At 47.1% G+C, this 17995-nt stretch overlaps 1 protein-coding gene across 1 annotated transcript; it reads right to left on the bottom strand.

The window, feature by feature from the left end:
* Window positions 1–404: 404 nt before the first annotated feature.
* On the bottom strand, window positions 405–17706 carry GABRE (gamma-aminobutyric acid type A receptor subunit epsilon). The gene is made up of 9 exons (XM_060087771.1): window positions 17651–17706; window positions 12998–13218; window positions 12489–12556; window positions 7918–8138; window positions 7097–7179; window positions 5597–5734; window positions 1371–1523; window positions 1054–1253; window positions 405–773 (listed from the first exon to the last, which is right to left on the bottom strand). The coding sequence occupies exons 1-9, from the start codon at window positions 17704–17706 to the stop codon at window positions 405–407; spliced, it is 1509 nt and encodes a 502-aa protein (XP_059943754.1).
* Between the last annotated feature and the right edge of the window lie 289 nt (window positions 17707–17995).

Here is a 17995-nt window from a genome sequence, read left to right as displayed (position 1 = left end):
CTGGAGCACCACAAAGGCAGTACTGGGTTTCTGGGAAAAGGCAGTGGGTGTTAGCCCTTTTGGGAGATAGCTAATCCACTCATACATGGACACCATCTTAGGGAGCTGGTCACTGAGAGCCTACCTTTTGAAGCCTGAGCATCATTAATGCCCCTTGAGGAATAGAGAGGGGGTTCATTTTACTTGAAATGGGCTGCTAAGGAGATTCAGTGAATGGGCCAGGTAGGGGAGAGGGCCAGCAAGGACCAATTCCCTGCAGGCTTCTATTTGGGCAAGGGGGAAGGAAAGACACTCTCTAGTTGCTCCTGCTGCTGCTGCTGTTACTTCCCCCCAACTCCCTAGGCAAAGGCTGTGGGACCTCCTGGGGAACTGGGGAGGCTTCCCCACAGGGTACCAGCTGGTACCTACAGGTTAAGGCAAACAAGCCAGTAGAGCACATTGAAGAAAAAGAAGGTGACTGGGAAAATCACTCGCGAGTAGTTATCAAGGCGGTAGACATGGATGAAGAGGTGGCCCTGCTGCCAGGTGCTGCCCTCACAAGTGGGGACCATGCAGCAGTACTTCTCACACCACTTGCAACAGCCACCAGGGCGAGGGGTGCTGCCTGGCCTGACGGACTGCCGGGCTGGGCAAGATGGGCCCTCCTCTTCCTCACTCTCCTCTTCCTCACTTTCCTCCTCCTCCTCGGGGTCCTCAATGTTGCACACAAAAGCTTCCGGATGCTCAATGACACGGACACGGGAAGGGGTTGGGTCATGTGCATGGGCACGAGGCTGAAAGGAACAAGGGAAGAAGTCAGAACAAGGCAAGGGAAGGTGAACCAAGCCTAGGTGTTGCCTCAGGGTTTCCTGGAGATTCCGTCCTTGGCGCACTGTTTCTTGCCCCCCAGAATTCCCACCATCACATCAGGAAGTTTACTCAACTCCCCCCAAAGCCCCAGGTTACCCCCATCACTTGGTGAGCTGGCCACCCACGTGTCATGAGTCCTAGTGCCCTCACTTGCATGCCTCCGTACTCCAAAGCCTTGCCACCACTCCCATACCCAGCTCATACATGGCGAAGTTTCGGAGAACCACGGGGTGCTGTTCGGTTGTAGGTCAGGAAGTTGAGCACAGCAAACTCCATCAGAGCACAGAAGCAGAAGATGAAGCAGATCGCAATATAGAAATCCAAGGCTGTGATATAGGAGACACGTGGGAAATTCTTCCGGGAAAAGGTGCCCAAAGTGGTCATGGTGAGTACAGAAGTGATCCCTGTGAAAGCACAGGAGTGGAGGTGGGCGGAGCTACTGCTCTATATATTACACTTTGGAAAGGACCCCTGAAAATGCAATTCTGTGCCTCATGTGTATGCCCACCTTACCCACTTACCTAAAGAAGTCCTGGCTGGAGCACAGTCTTTCTTGATCCAAAAGGAAATCCAGGAGATCATCGTGGTCACAGAAGAAGGAACATAGTTTTGAAAGGCCACAAAGCCAAATCTCCTGCTCACGTTGAAGAAAAGCGTCATGACTACATAATCGCCTGGAAGATATTTAAAAAATATCACTTCATTACAGCATTGCCATGAGGGTCTCCCACATGCAAGACATGCATATTAAGGGTCCTATTGTTCAGCTCATGGGATGCCCACCACGGTCCTAGGATAGAGGCACATTAATCCAATGCCACACACGGAGGATCAGAAGAAGCCCGAGAGAAGACTCACAACAAGACCCATGGTCAGTTAAGAGCTAAGCCAGGGCTAGAACCTTAATAACTTCTTTCTCAGTTTGCTGTCCCACATCCCACATCTGTCTTACCAGGGTGGGGGACAGAATAGTCAAATGAAAGCAGTAAAATCAGTTAGGCTTCTAGATAACAGGACCACACAGCTAATGTCCAGATGGCTGACTGAGGCCTTTACAACCACTGAGGTGCCATATCTAGTCTGCAGAATCATTGTCTTATATGTGCACTACTGGCCCTTACAATGTATACTCTCAGGAAATGAATTAAAAGTGATCTGTGGTGGGGGAAGCACAGAAGCTATTCAGCTTCCTTCCTATACATTCATATGCTGGTGAAATGCCCTAGTTAGCACTGTTCCATCAATGGCCAAAAGAAATCACTTGCCTACCCCAAACCTCTGATGGTTCCCTGCTCCACAGGAGCTACAGAATCAAGTCTACACTCTGTAATCTGACGCTAAAGGCTCACCACAACCTGGCTCCAACTGACATCTTACACGTACACCCTACTCTAAGCTAACCCCATCTGCTCAGATTCCCTGAGATATCATGCATATATTTATATCAATATTCAAACCCTGGACTCCCTGTTCTTAGTCTATTACCCTAGCCCAAATTGAGTGTTTCAAGAAAATAGAAGAATTAGTTGAAAGTGAAAATTTCAGTCAGCCCTCTAGATGTCAGGTCTGCAGAGTATACATCCACAAGGCAGACTGAGGTCTTCGCATTCATTGGGTATCATGTCCTTGATGTTGGCTCTCAGCCTAGATAGTGATGGCTCCTACAGGACCTGATGACAACCTATATCTACAGTTGGCATCTTCTACTGTACATTTCATGTTGCTTATACTCTGACACACCCATCCCAAACACTGCATGCTCACCATGACTCCAGGGCTTTTGGAGTCTTTTCTGAGGCCCGAATATCCCTTTTTGCTCTCAACATCATGTTGGATTTATAATAGTTCAAATTCTGGCTCCTTAGTGAAGCTAAGCTCCAACTTTCCACCTCAGTGATGCTGTAGAATCCCCTGGCCTTGAGTTAGGTGGGTTTTTAAACCCCTTCACGACAGGGCTCATCTGAGCCCTGTTGCTACACTCCTGCCCATCCATGCACAGCACAGCCTGGAACCTAGCAGATGCTCAACAACTCTTGCTACTTCCTGGCAACAGCTTTGTAAGGCAGACTAGAACACTAACCTGTCCATGTGTCTTCCTATTTTAGAAAATAGATCACCTGCCCAGCAAGTCTGGGTATGTTGGGACTGAATGAGAAGAGCAGCCTTTCCTACTCACCTTGTCAGCACTGAGACTCAAGGGGCAAGACTTCTCAGAATCTTCTGGAAAAAGGCAAGGAAGTAGCCTGGGGTCAGTTGAATACCTGTGTCCAGAATAGTAGCTTTGTGGATAGAACTCCTCCTCCAGGGCTGCTGCAGGGACCACTCATACTTGTCTACTAGCCAGAATGTATCTATCAAGATCCTAGTTCCCTTGTCCTGGGGTCTTGACTGCAATTTAAGACAGCCCTACTCAGCTACAACCACTCCCCACAAAACTTTGCTGAGTTTATATATTCTTGTTACAACAAGATTTATTATTCTATCAGCTTTTTCTATTTTTATTTTATTTATTTCAGCAAAGAAGAACCTTCTCTACTTGTCAAGAGATGGGAATTTGTCTTTTAAGGCCAAGTGAAGGATATTAACACACACTTTCTTATTTCTGAGGAATGGAGGAGTATGGGTACGGGAAAAAAAGATACCTGGGGTTAAGGAGCCAAAGGGGGAAAAAGCTAAAGATGCTTTCTGCTCTTATCTGCTTTAGCCAGACCACAGTTGGTCACTGCACTGTCAGAGGAACACAATCAAAAAGACTGTGTCCAGAGGACTGAGACTAGAAGGATGAGTGGAGCCAAAGCTTTGAAGAACAAGGGGGAAGAAAAAGAACTACAGTTGTATAGTCTATAAAAGAATATGACCCAGGGCTGGAACCATAATACTAGTTCTTTTATCTTGACCCTGTGGAAGACTGACTGGACTTACTGTAAGCTCAGTATTTGTAGGGAAAAAGAACTAAGTCTAATGGGTGGAAGTTCCAGAGACTCCAATTTCAGATGAACAGGGAGATTTTTCTGATGAACAGAATTGTCTAGAGAAGGAAGAAGCTCCCTTGCGAGAAAGCAAAATCCTAATCAGGGGTAAAATTCTATCAAAAGCTCAACAGCCAACAGTGAAAGATGACTCACTCACTGCGGGCAAGGCTGGACTCTCTGAATGCCTCCTGAAGCAGGGATTCTCTGGTTGAAGGCCCAAGGTGGCCAGAGTAGCATGCTACCACTTCATTCTGAACCCTTAGGAGCTGAGGGCATAAGTCTGTTCCAGATGGAGAGAACTGCCCAGGGAATGACTGAAAGAGTTTGGGTTCAGTCCCAAAGATAACTATGATACTGAAGAAACCATGATTCAAGATCAACTCATCTCTAGCAGAAGAGAAAGAAGCCCTTCTCCTTTCTCCCAAGAACCCTCTTCTCTCCCAAGGAGGACTGGTGCTTACCTATTGTCATTGCTTTGGTGATGATGCTGGCTCGGGGGCTTTGTAGTCACTAGGGCACCATTTTGAAACAATGCACAACCATCTACTAAACGGAACCACTAGTGACTTGAAAGCCCCTGGGCCTTGTCTCCTCTGCTGCTTTTTGATGATGGGTCCCCAACCTGTCTGGGGAAACTGAGGTGCAGAAAGGCAAGAGGCATGCCAATGGTTAGCTGGCAGAAGAGCAAGGGTCCTAAGTCAAAGGTAGTAAAATTGTTTACCCAGAGCCCCCGAGAAAAAGGAAAGCATTTGTAAAGCAGCCCTCTGCCCCTGCCTAGTGCTGTGCAAGCAAAGCTCTAGCCGGATGAGCATGAGCTATCCCTCACCCAGTGACCAATTCAACAAGTAAAGAAAAAGCAGATTTTCCGCCTAGCCACATGGAAGCAAAGCAAGACGCTTCCCATGGCAAATGGCTGGTTGAGTGACTGGTTCCATCCGTATTCTGGAAACGATGAGGGCAGTGCCGCCACTGCCCTGACTTGGTCAGTACATGTGAAGAGGGTTTCCAGGGCTGCTCTGGGAGCAACGCTAGGGAGGTCCCTTGGCTCCTCATTCAGATCACCTAGGAACACAAGCAAAGACACTCACACCTAATTGGGAGCTAAAGTTTAAGAGACCCAGGACCCTCCCCTTTAGTCCTTGTTAGGGACAAGGTCAGAAAACCAGTGATCACCACGTCCACGTTGAATCCACCATGAAGTCTTTCACAGGAATCTGTGCATATCAGACCTGCTCCTTTAAAATAAATGTTGATATAGCAGCCACTGTAGCTGCTGAAACCTCCTCCATATTATCCCAGCCCTCACCTAGCTGATGACACAACTCAAGCCTCCACCTCCCATTAGGAAGGACTTTGCATCCCACTCAACTAGAACCACTTGGATTGCTTCTGAGTATGGAGAAGTCACATGACCTCCATTTCCCAAAGTCATCCAAGTAGGTCAGTTGTAACAAAGACTTCGAAACTGAAGGGTCTGCATGACAAACCTAGTTGCAAATTCTGACAGCAATAAAACTTAGTCTACTTACCTACCCTCTCCGGGGCTTGGCAAAGCACTTACTTCTTTGCAGATGAGACTGAGATGTAGTTACAAAGTCTCAGTTTCCTCTGCAAACAGTTGTAAGTGCTTAGCATTTACAAAACAGGAGCCATGTTCTACAGTATTTTCATGGGATGATTACATAAGCATTTGGATGAATGGATGCCCACCTCCAGTCATCCCTACCACCCTCCTGGGCCTCTGCTGCCTAGCCTTGGCTCAAAGGCACACTTACCAGCTACGGTTGTGATAGTTTCAGTCATGTTGCTCACTGCTATAAAATCAAACTGGAAGAGCTTCCAGGAATTACTCTCATTGATTTCAAGCTTGAAATTTTCCCACTTGTAGATGATCTCATTCTCAGGATAGGAAACTGTAAGGCAACGTGGGAAGGAGAGTCATGTGAGACTGGGAAGCCCAGCTGAGGTCTCCACCAGCATGGTGTCTGACTCTGGCCTCACCAGCTGTGAGACCTTACCTCTCTTACCTCATTGCTGAAGTCCATCCAATAAGTGCATTTACTGAGCATTCCTCAGTACGACGCCCTGTGCTGGACATACAGAGACAAGCAAGGCAGGAGCCCTGCTCTCAAGCATTCACATTTTATTGAGTAAGACAGTAAGTACACATCTGTAATTGTTGTAATACCTCTGAGAAGCTTCCGCCCGTGGGAGAGTGTGGAAACAAAGAAGGGAAAGATCAGTTGCGGACACACCCAGAAAAGATTCCAGAGAGTTGGTGACATTCCCAATAAGTCTTAAAAGTCCAATATAAACATTTTCTGTATGGATGAGGCTGAAGGGGTGAGGAAGGTGTTCTATGCACAGAAAGGTGAAGATGCCTGATGTATTATGGAAATGTCAAAAGTTCAGGATGGCTAGCCCACAGAGGATGGATGAGGTATGTAGGAATAGATAGCACAGGCCAGTTCATGAAGGGCCTTGAGGGCTATTCTAAGCAATTTGGAATTGATCGATGAGAGTTCAGGAAGGATTTGAAACTAAGAAGTGACCTAGTCTAGATGATGCTTCAGCTAGGTCACTCTAGTTCTTATACTAGGATGGCCTGTTGTCAGGGAGACCAGTTATGGGAGGCCAGTTCAGTACCCCGGGCACAATAAAATGAATGAAGGCAAGATTCGAAGCTGTGGCAGTGAGAATGCAGAGAAATAGGATCGACAGAGATTCGGGAGGGAACACCAACAGGATGTGTTGATTGAATAGATGAGGAGGTGAAGGAGAAAGAAGCATCAAAGTTCTTGGCTTGGACAACTGAGTGGGTGATGGTGCCTTTCAATGAGACAAATGGGAACACAGAAGCAACACATCTGTCTTGGGGGTAGAGGTTCGGTGGAGATCATATATTTAGTTTTGGACATGTTTGGCTTCAAAGTGAAGATGTTGCAAAGTCCAAGTGGAATATGACAAAGACCTAAACCAAGGTAGTAGTGACAGTGGAGATGGAGAGCAGACATACTTGAGATACACTTCAGAGGCCGGTGACTGATTTGAGGTGGGGTGGACAGGAGAGGAACGAACCCAACGTGAAGCCCAGTTTAAGCAACACAGTATTGTTAGCAGGAAAGGAGATGAGGATGGATTGGGAGGCCCTGGACAACTTTGGCACCATCTTAGGGGAAAAAGCAGAGGCAGAAAAATGTAAAGGGAAAGGATGAGAAAAAGAAGGGGCCCAGCATGATGACTCTGGGGCCCCAGAAACCTAAGAAGGTACTCACAGCTAGAGAAAGACAGAGGGCAAGAGTGAGAATCCATTGGAAATTTGAGCATGTGGAGTGAGCATCCAGCATCAATGGTCATCCTGGAAGGGAGAAAGGAGCCTCATTAGGCTGACCCTGAACACTCAGGTATCCACCCAGCTTGGGCCTGGGGACCACCACCAATGTGTGGCAATGGTGGGAGCTGAGACAAAGAGCTCAAAGGAAAGACAAAAAGAGAGGAAGAACAGCTTGGAAATACCTGGCTACTCTGGTCTCCATCATCAGAGAAACGTATGGACTAACTTAGATGGACTTTTGCTTCTTGCCCATCCCACCTTCAAGGACCTGCCAACACTCTCCCACTGTTTATTGCCTCCCTGCAACCTTATCACCTGTACACAACCTTTCCCAGCCAGGCATTCAAGTATCCAGCCTGGTCTTAGGTATCTTTCCAACTGCTGTGTTGCTGCTCCGCCTGGACAATTCCACCACTGTGGACGTGTCTTTACATCCAGTGCCCACTTGGGGTGGAACTGTCCACACAACGCAGTCACCGTGCTACATTCTAGTTGGGGGAGCTCTGGACTTGGAGCCAAGTAACTAGATATCAGTCCAAGCTCTGCTACAAACTTGGTGTGTGGTCTCAAGCAATATCTTTCTATTTTGAGGCCTTAGTGTGTGTGTCAGTACATGAGGGGATTGAGCTCATGGTCTAGGAAAGCTGGAGGGGCCCTTAGAAGTATCATTCAGGATGAAACCTCTGCCCATGTTTCTTTGGCAAGAATTCTCAGGAGGGGAAGAAGAGTCTCAAGAGGCAAGACTCCAGAGGCTTGACATACCTGATTGTGTACAACACTTTGCCATCCTTGTGGATGCGGACCATCTGGTTGGGCATGGTGATCGAGTGCTCTTGGGTCCTCTTAGAATTCCTAAAAAAGGTGTCTGGGATCCATAACAGGCTCACCAAGTTGCCATTCAGAACAAAGCTTTCAAAGCTGCCATTGAAACAAAGGCGTTCATCATACCAAGTCTGGTAGAAGGTGATGTCAATGGTGTATTCCTGGTGGCAAGGATAGAAAAGCACACATTTGGGGCTGTGCAGGCAAAGAACATTCCCATGCCATCCTGTGATGGGCCTATCAAGTAGATAGGGACCCACTTAGGTTTGCACAGAGGAAAACAGCATGAGTTTGGCTGTAGGATGTTTTCTATTTCCAGGTATTCCCAAAAGAAAAAAAAACATTCCTGAATGAACAACAATCTGGGAAGATGCATTTAATCCAGAAACACACAGGTGATGGCGGCTTAATTGTACAGGCTTGGCTCATCACGTCACTACTCCCTTGTAGCAGGCCAACACCCTCTCAGCCCCCATATTTCCATAGAAAATCAAAGATCTCAGGTCAAAATCATTGTAAACATTTACAAACACACACACTTTTGATTGCATACAGTGAAGTTGCCCCTTTCAGCTTTTATTTGGGGAGCACAGACGTTAATTAACCCATGATTATTTGGTCTCTAGATATTGAATAGCTCATAAATTATTTTTTTTGAAGATAAGGATTCAATTTAATAAAACTTTACCACTCACAGACATGCAGAGGGAGGTAGTCTGAGGTTTGAGTAGCAACTAATTAAAGAAATTTTAAGGGATTGTAGTATTTAACCAAAACATTTACAGTCAGCCCCTGTATCTGTGGGTTCCACATCTGCAGATTCAACCCCCCCAAAAAAATTCCAGAAAGTTCCAAAAAGCAAAACTTGAATTTGTCCCTCACTCGCAACTATTTACATAGCATTTACATTGTATTCGGTGCCATAAGTAATCTAGAGATGATTTAAAGTTTACAAGAGGACGTGCATAGGTTATATGTAAATACTACACCACTTTATATATGGGACTTGAGCATCCTCAGATTTTGGTATCTGTGGAGGGTGGGAGGTGTCCTAGAACCAATCTGCAACATATTCTGAGGGAGGATTGTACTGAGAGTTTTCTATGTACCAGACACATGCTATGTGAACAAAATTCTCATGATTGGACTCTCAAGAAGCTTACAATTCTCATTAGCCTATAAATTATTAAACATCAAAAAGAATGTTTAATAGCAAGAAGCATGAGAAGCTAGAAATCTCACCACTGGTATTGAAGAGAGAAAAAACAGACTGTAATAAATTGCAAGCAGCTGGAACAGCAAGTACCAGAACTACGCCAAGGTAGAACCTTGAGGGCTAGGCCAATCTCCTTTATTTTAGAGGTAGCAACACTGAGGCTCAGAGACAAAGGAGCCTGTTCAACGTCAAACAGTTAATGGGAACATACTGGCTCTGATGCTCAGAGCACCGTTAACATGGCCTTGCCCTGGGACAACCTTCACCCATCTTCCTCTCCAGTGCTTACTTCACTTGCTCCAAGAATCCCTTTAGGATCAAGGTCCAGTTTTCCTCTGCAGGACCCCTAGGTCTTTCCCCTGAGTTATCCTGCATCAAACAATGAACACCAACCGGAAAACCACAACCTGGGAGGCCTGTAGAGCCCTCAGGGTGGGGATGCAGAGGGTCAATACAATCCCTGCTTGCCTTTGCTGATCAGGCCAAAAGGTGGTGAGAGTCACTGCAAAATTGCAGGGAGCCAGACCCCTAGGCCGAGAATGTTCCCTGGAGGAGTCCAGAGCATCACACAGAAAAAAGCTGGCAGCCTGGCTACCATTCACATGGGAGCCCCCAGCCCTGCCCTGCCCAGCCACACCGGCCTTCACAAGTGGCCTTCAGGGTGGCTCTGCAGTCCTAAGTGGCTGGCACTTCCAAATTGGCCTACAGAACTTCTGGGTAGCCAGAGGAAGCCTTCCCTTCTACAATCCACGCCTGGCTCCTGCTCTATGTTAGAGTGTTTCAAATGAGCATTTAATTTCTATTTAACAAGATTCCAATTGTAACTTCACTACACATCAACTGATAACTAACGGTTCAGTTTTTCCCCAGTTTGACAAGGGGGCTTGTTTTCTCTCCCTGAGGACAAATTCTGTGCTCTACACAACCTCTGATTGACTGAAGGATGTTGGAACTCCTCCTCACCAAGCACTGGACTCTACAGAATCACCAGAGAAAAGTAGCCTGTACAAGGACTGGGACCTCCCACAGCTTTAAAGAACTATTTGGAACTATGTAGAAGGCCAGACTTCTCCGGGAAATTTAATACCACATGAGTGTTTGGAATGTTCTAAAGGCACTTGGCCCAGGCGATAGCACTATGTTACCGGCCAAAGAAAATCAAATTGTTGGCTCCTCTTTGGACCAGCTCTGTGTTGCATGCCAGGTTCGGTGACTGCTGGGTTATTAAACTGTATCTCTCAGGCTTGTCAGGTATCATCACTTCAGGTGAGACCAATGCTGCCAACATTAGTAGGCATAGAGCAAAGAGGGATAGGGTATTCAGCTACTGTGAGTGGGGCTGCTGCTCTGCTGCCACACAGGCTTTTGCAGATGATAGAAATAGGTTTCCCGAAATTATATCTTATGCAAATAGCAAGGAGATTGTACACAGATTTTCTACTACTCTTCAGACCACTTTCTCCATCCCCCCACCAACGATCTAAAAGTTCCCTTTCCTATTAACAGTAAACAGTGGCCATGATGGTGGACCAGAAGAACTCAACCTCTGGCTCAGAACCCAGCGTTTCTTAGTTTATCAACAATTTTAATCAAACTGATTGCTAAATTCATACTCACTTAGTGGTAAGCACATTGATAACAGCAAGGAGTAAATCTGACATCAAGGGAAGAGGGAAAAAAGAGCTTTAAAATGTCAACAGAAACTCAAAAAGATCTGTCTCCTCTCACGTTTCTCTTCTTCCTTGTTATTTCCCAAAAGTTTACGGCTTCCATCTTCAGCAGTTTTTCTCATGCTCTTGCTCACTCTAAGGGAAGCCACCTGCCACATTGTGAGCTGTCCTGTGGAGAGGCCCACGTGGCAGGGACTGTGGAAGGCCTACAGACAGCAGCCAGAGAAGAACTGAACCCTGCCAACAACTATGTGAGAACTTGGAAGTGGATCCTCCCTTAGTCGAGTCTTCAGATGAGACCCCAGCCCCAACTGACACCTTAACTGCAGCCTTGTGAGACCCTGAAACAGAGGACCCAGCTAAGTCATGCCTGGATTCCTAACCCACAGGAGCTGTGACCTAATGACTACTGGTCATTTTAAGACACCGTGCTTTAGGGTAATTTTTTTGCATAGCCATATATAAGTACATTGTACCTCAAGAACTAGGCAGCCAAACAAAGCATCACAGTGGGAAACCCCAGTCTTCCACTCAGCCTATGTAAACACCTTGATCTTCCATGAATGTTTACTTACCTATGAGTATCTATTTGCAAGTGCCATCTCAGAGCCTAGACTCTGAGCTCACCCACTCACATGGTGCTTCTTGGGTACCAGTGTGTATGCTAAAACTGTGTCTGACTTGAGCCAGGTCAAGGCTATGGCTATGATGGAGTTGGTTACCACAGCCTTCCTCATTATCAGGCTCCGCAGGTGGAAGTAATATTTGCAGAACATCTTTTATAATTCGTCTGCTCAACTAATATATACTGGGTCCCTGACATCAAGAAACCCATAGTTGAGAGAGAAAGGCAGACAGAGTACATAATTACAATACAGTGAGGTAGAGAAGGTCAGGTAAACAAGTGTGATATAAGTTGAAGGATAAGGTAGAAAATTGGAACAATGCCATCCCAAACTGGAAATAGCTTGAACAAAGGCTCAGAAGTACAAGACAGCCTGGAAACACCTGTATGCTAGTGTGACTAGTGCATGTGGTCTCTAAAGGGGTGAAAAGAAATAAAAATAGAGACCTGGGTTGGCTCTAGCCATGGAGAGCCCTGACTGCTAGAGTGTGGGGTTGAACTTCATGCTTTAAGCAGGGTCAGGACTGCAGGAGGCACATCACTCAGGAGGCCAGGTTAGTAGGTAGATTGGGGGGTAGGCAGGGACCTTGTGTTTTGTGTATATCAAGTGGGAGATAATGGAGGCTAACTGGGGTCAGTAGTGACACTGGGATGACAGCAACAGAAAAGGACACAAGGAACTAGGGCAAAATTAGAGAAACACTCCTAGAGGAAGAGTTGGTAACTACAGGCTTAAGTCCAAAAAAAATCATTATCAGAAGAAAAGAGCCATGCCACTGTGGTGCTTAAAGTTGCTTTATTATTTTTATTTTGAATGAAAGACAGGAAGATACAGTCAGGATTCTGAAGGTCCTCTTCAGGCAGCAAGGGACTTCTCCCTTTCAGCCTCCTTCTCAAGTCCATGTTGGTTAAAATCTCTCCTCCCCCAAAACTCTTGTTACAGCCACACAGAAAAAACAAGTATGTGAAAGCCCCACTATAATCAAAGCTCAGTACTCACCATGTCCAGGATAGAGATAGGCCCAAGGGTGTTGACAGAGAGCCCGACAGTGACCACAGTGGGCCTCTCTGTAAAGTAAGCAGAAGTGGCAGAGGTAAGTGTTAAACAGAAGCATGGGGCAGGGGAGGGTGTGGTCAGTGGGGAATAAAGGGGGTGAGGGTTGGACTACATGGTTTCAACATCTGATACCATTTCTTTCTTTATTCTTTCATGGCAAGACCCAATTCATAGACTGTTAAGAGCTGAACATACCTCGAAGGTCAATCACCTAGTCCAGTCATCTCTTTTTATAGTTGGACAAACTGAGGGTGAGAGAAGGGAAAAATCTAGTCCAAGGTCAATGGCATTGCTGAGACTGGAGTTGACATCTCTTACTTCGCAGGTCAGCAACAGTTGCTCCTGCCCACATGCAGAGCACTATCACCTACACCCCAGGCCCATATTCCACAGTTAGGCCCTCAATCCTCTTCCCCTCCGGGGTGGGGGGGGGACTATGTTCTGCTACTCACCGCCAATGCCAGGGCGCAGTTTGTAGTCATAGTTATTCAAGATACCATCCAGGATTTCAGTGGCTGTTGGCATTTTGCCAAGTCTGTCATGGGTATCAATAGCAGTGGGCTTTATTTCTTCAGGGGGGAGTTCCTTATCAGGGGCCTGGGGCTTGGGGCCATAGACATCATCATCACTGGCAGAGGGTCCTTTCTCTGATTCAACATGAGGTCCTTCAATCCTAGAACATAAAAACAAACAAGTGAAGCTCTGTCCTCTGCTCCATAGGGGACCCAGCTGGTACCTCTTGGGACAGAAGCAAACCAAAATAAGCCTGCAACCCAGGGCATAGTTAAAGAGTGACTGGTAACAGTAAGTTAAGAGCCAGTAACAGATTATTCTTGTTTATTTCTTCTAAAGCTGCTGCTCTCTGGGAACTTCCCATGCTATCCTTTTTTTAAAAAAAATTTTATTGGAGTATAGTTGCTTTACAATATTGTATTAGTTTCTACTGTACAGTAAAGTGAATCAACTATCCTTATACATGTAAGCCCTCTTTTTCAGATTTCCTTCTCATTTAGGTCACCACAGAGCACTGAGTAGAGTTCACTGTGCTATACAGCAGGTTCTCATTAGTTATCTATTTTATACATAGTATCAATAGTGTATATATGTCAATCTCAATCTCCTAATTCATCCCACACCCCTTACCCCCTTGGTAGCCATACGTTTGTTCTCTGCATCTGTTTCTATATATCCTTTTTTTTATGGTCATACTTTATTTTTAAAAAATCAATAACAAAAGCAAGTTCGAGATTTTAAAAGGATTTTTAACGTAAAATCAAGAGGGTATTGGTGTATGAGCTCTGGCCAATCAGCTGCCATTACTAGCCTTGGTCTTAGTCTGCCTGACTAGTGCCACCTTGGAGCAAAAATGGGCAGGCAGAGGGCCAGGATTGCTGAGGAATGCTCAGGAAAGCCACAGCACTCTCTCCCATCGAGGGCTAGAACACTGGGAAAATTCTGCATTTCTTTGCTTTTGGGATACTCCATTGCATTGGAGTTGGGGGCTGGGGGTAGGGGAAGCTCTGAGCACTGAGAAAAGACAAAGACTGTCATTCAGGAAATAGATGGTCAACAGGAGTCCAACCTGAGTGCCACAGCCATGCACCACAGCCAAAAAATAATATAAAGAATTAAACTAAAAATTTTTTAAACTTAAAAAAGGCATCTGCTAATGTATGAAGCTCACCAATGGTGTTAGAAATCAGGGCCATGCTACCTTTGCTGGGAGGCAGTGAGGAAGGGGGCACCAGGGGGTGTCTTGATACCAGTGTGATCATTTTCTGACAACTCATCAGCCGTGCACTTATGATCTGAGCACTTTTCTGCATATATATTCTAATTCAATAAAAAGTATTTTGAAATCTGCAAATATATGGACCTTATTTGAATCCTGATTTTAAAAGGCAAACTATAAAAAACAAAACAAACACAACACAACAAAAATATGTTTATGACACAATAAGGGAGATTTGAGTACTGATTGGTTAGTTTCTTCAGCATGAAGAAGTTATTCTAAAAATTTTGGTGTGATAGTGGTATTTTATTATGTTTTTGAAGTCCTTATGATTAGAAATACATACTAAAATAATTGCATATGAGATGATATGATGTCTGAGATTTGCTTTAAAAGAATTTAAGCTGGAAGTGGAGAGTGGGTGGGATACAGAGAAAATAAGACTGGCTATGAGTTGATAATTAATGAGGCTGGTGATGGGTACATGGAGATTCACTCTACTGTTCCCTGTACTTTTATATGTCTTTGAAAAAAAATTATAATTAAAAGCTTTTTAAAAAGCCATCATCAAAATTAACCTGTGATGTTGGAAGGCAGGAGAGTGTTTTCCTTTGGGGAGGAGGGTGTACTTGGAGGGGGAATGTGGTGAAGCTTGTGAGGGGTGGGGGAGTGGACTGGCAATGTTCTATTTCCTGGTCTAGGTGCTGGTTACATGGGCATGTTTACTTTGTGAAAATCTACTCTTGATTTTTACACTTTTATATTCTGTCACACTTCCAAAATGATTTTATTTTTACAAAGGCAATCAGACAACTTGCTTCTTCAAATAAGGGGTTAACAGGGCAGGAGATGGGGGCATGGTCTCTGTACTGCAGACCAAGGAACTGCCAACTTGAGCAGCAAAATGTGTTTTCCTGCAGTATTTCAAGCTCTTAGAATTGCTTAACTGGCATGCAGATGTGCCAAGTCTATGCCATTTCTTATGTCTGAAGTGGCTAATTCCCACTGTGGGCAAGGGAAGAACTGGGCTTGGGAAAAGCAGTTTCCATTTCCAAATATCATATCCAGAGATGTCCTCTTTCCCTGAGGCTTTTCCCCCAGTCCTCTGTGTAGATCATGCCAGCCACCGTGGGAGGGGAGGAGGGAGAACTAGGGAACTGGCACCCTGCAAAATGAGTGACTTGAATGGGAGCAAGGCATGATCAGGACTGGCACTGTTAGCCAAGACCACCCAAGAGCCTGCAATGACCCCCCCTCAGAAGTCCAAAGCCAACAACAAAACCCCGAGGTTCAAGAGGCAAACAAACAAGCAAAGGCCCTAAGACCACGGGAGCCTTTCTGCTCCCAGACTACGTCTGCTATGAAAGTGAGATCAGAGGGTCTTGAGGTTGCTGTCATCCTACAAATAGCTTTTGTCAGTAAAAAACCTGCAAATGAACAACAACAAAAAACACCCTCATCCTGGGATCCTTGGGGTTAAGGAGCTGCTGACAATGTATACCTATCCTCAGCTAGCCATTAAGCCCACTTTCCAAGCTGGAAATAATAGAAAAGTGAAAATACTCATGCACTGGACTAGTGGGATCTTTCCATGGGGGCTTTTCAGGCATCCACAATCCTCTAGATGTGATGATCTAAGATGGAGGTGAATTTCTGCAACACCTCCCCTATGAGGATGCTCAGTCAACTAGCTGGGGAGAGGGAAGGGACCATGAGAAGGGCCACTGGATTGTTTTTTTTCCAAATCAGTCCTCTTTTTCGCCTAACAGATGGAGAAACTGAGGCCCAGATGGGGGGAGGGGCTGTGCCCAAAGTCACACAAGTGATTTTAAGCTGAGCCTGGACCAGAGCGAGGTGGTTCAAGGTGGCCCTTGCCAGCACACCCTGCTGCCACCTCCCCAGCACTTTAATGACATCACAGGTTGCCCTGCTGACACTGTCTGAACGTCAGTTACTGCAGCCCTTCCCCCTGGCTGGAAGGGTAGTTTCCATCACAACGGCCCCTCTTCTCTGCTGTTTTCCTCTCTGCTCCCTCTCCCTCCTTCTGCACCCCAGACCCCTCTTTTGCCCTAACCAGTCACCGTGTCATCTCTCCCAACCAGTCCAATTCACATCTGGAGTGATGTGGATGACTGGAAATTCCTAGCACGCATTCAGAAATATTTACCAAGCCCCCTGATGAGGCCAGCCCCTCCACTCCCCAGTGCACCAATGAGTCAGCAGGGAGCCCCACAGCCCCTCCCTTGAGGAGCTAAAGCATTCTAGGGTGGGGAGAGAAGCCATCTCCCCTCTCCCCCTCCCCCAAACAGAAAAGCCTGACAAGCCCAGTGACATGGAGGCTTCTAGAATGCTGGAAAGATCAGGAAGCTTAGGAACTTGTGACAGTTTGTGCCCAATGGGAAATCATCTCAAAAATATGAAGCAGTCATCTTTCACCCTCAAAAGCCAGAAATGCAGGGGACAACCTTCCTGGCAAAGTCCCAGGGCCAGAAGAAGGTGTGAGGGAAGCTGGCTGCTCAGGGGAAACCTGCTGCTAGTCTTTGGAAAAGCGGAGAGGTATTGAAATGCAGGACCCAAACCACAGACCTAAGAGATGACCATTTCTGGCCTCTGGCTCCCATCTGCCCAAGACCCAGCAGGGTGTCTGGGGAGATAAGGGCGGAAGAGGGAAGCTGGCAGCAGAGGGGGGATGAGGTGGACAGCTGGGGTGGGAACTCTTAGACGAAACCAGGGCTCCTGCCTGGGACTGGCACCCAGAGGAGTGGTGGGAAGGGAAGTAAGTAAAGTCAGAGTTGTCTGGCACAGTGCCTGGTACTCACTAGGCTCGCAGGAAAAAAAAAATATATATATATATATATTTTTTTTTTTTTGAACGAGAGGACAGACTAGCCAACACTAAACATTTTAAGCGCAGTTTCCACCCACTGCCCGCACGACATTCTGGGCGCCACCTTCCCAAAGTCCCCCCAGTCCCCAGAAGCGCGAGTCTGCCCTGGCTGCTCGCCTCTTCCCACGAAAGGCTCAGAAAGGGAGGGACGTGCTCTCTCGTTCCCCGGCCGCCACGGTGGTTTGGAGAGCGGGAGTCCCGAGGGGTAGAGGGAGGGGGGACAGGAGCGGCCAGGTGACAGGCGTCCTGTCTTCCTTCCTGGGAGCCCCTTCAGGGGCCCAGGGAGCCCGTCCTAGGGGAAGCGGTGCGGAGGCTGGCCGCGCGCGTCGAAGGGACGTGGGACCAGGCTAGACCGTGCGGGGGCCAGGGGCAGAGTGGGCGCGGGGCTCGAGGAACACGGGGTGCGGGGGTCTCAGGAGCCGGCCTCGCTCCCGGAGAGAGGGAGCTGGGCTCGGAGGGCTCCTGGGTCCTGGGTTGGAGACTTACCTCGACGGAATGATTATGAACGTGCCCAGGAGGATCAGGAGAACTTTGGTCAACATCGTGGCGGGGACCGGCGCGACCACCTGTGCGGAGGTCGCTGCGCAAGGTCTGGCCGCACTGAGCGCGGTGTGGAGGGTTTTGTTGGGCTCCAACTTTCACTCCTCCCACTTGCCCCGCCCCACGCCCCCCATCCTGGCCCCGCCCCCTAAGCCCCGATGGAAATCTCCGACGACGTGTTTGCTGCTGCGGAGGGAGGGGTAGGCTCCGGGCGGGCGTGGGGAGGAGGAGGGAGAGGAGGAAGGAGCCCTGTCGCCAAGGACCCCGCCCCCCGCCCCCCGCCGCCACCAC

Source organism: Mesoplodon densirostris, chromosome X (genome assembly GCF_025265405.1).
Source record: "Mesoplodon densirostris isolate mMesDen1 chromosome X, mMesDen1 primary haplotype, whole genome shotgun sequence".
NCBI classification, from domain to species: Eukaryota; Metazoa; Chordata; class Mammalia; order Artiodactyla; family Ziphiidae; genus Mesoplodon; species Mesoplodon densirostris.
The sequence above is the reverse complement of the archived record's forward strand: the minus strand, read 5'-3'. Positions and strand labels throughout refer to the sequence as shown.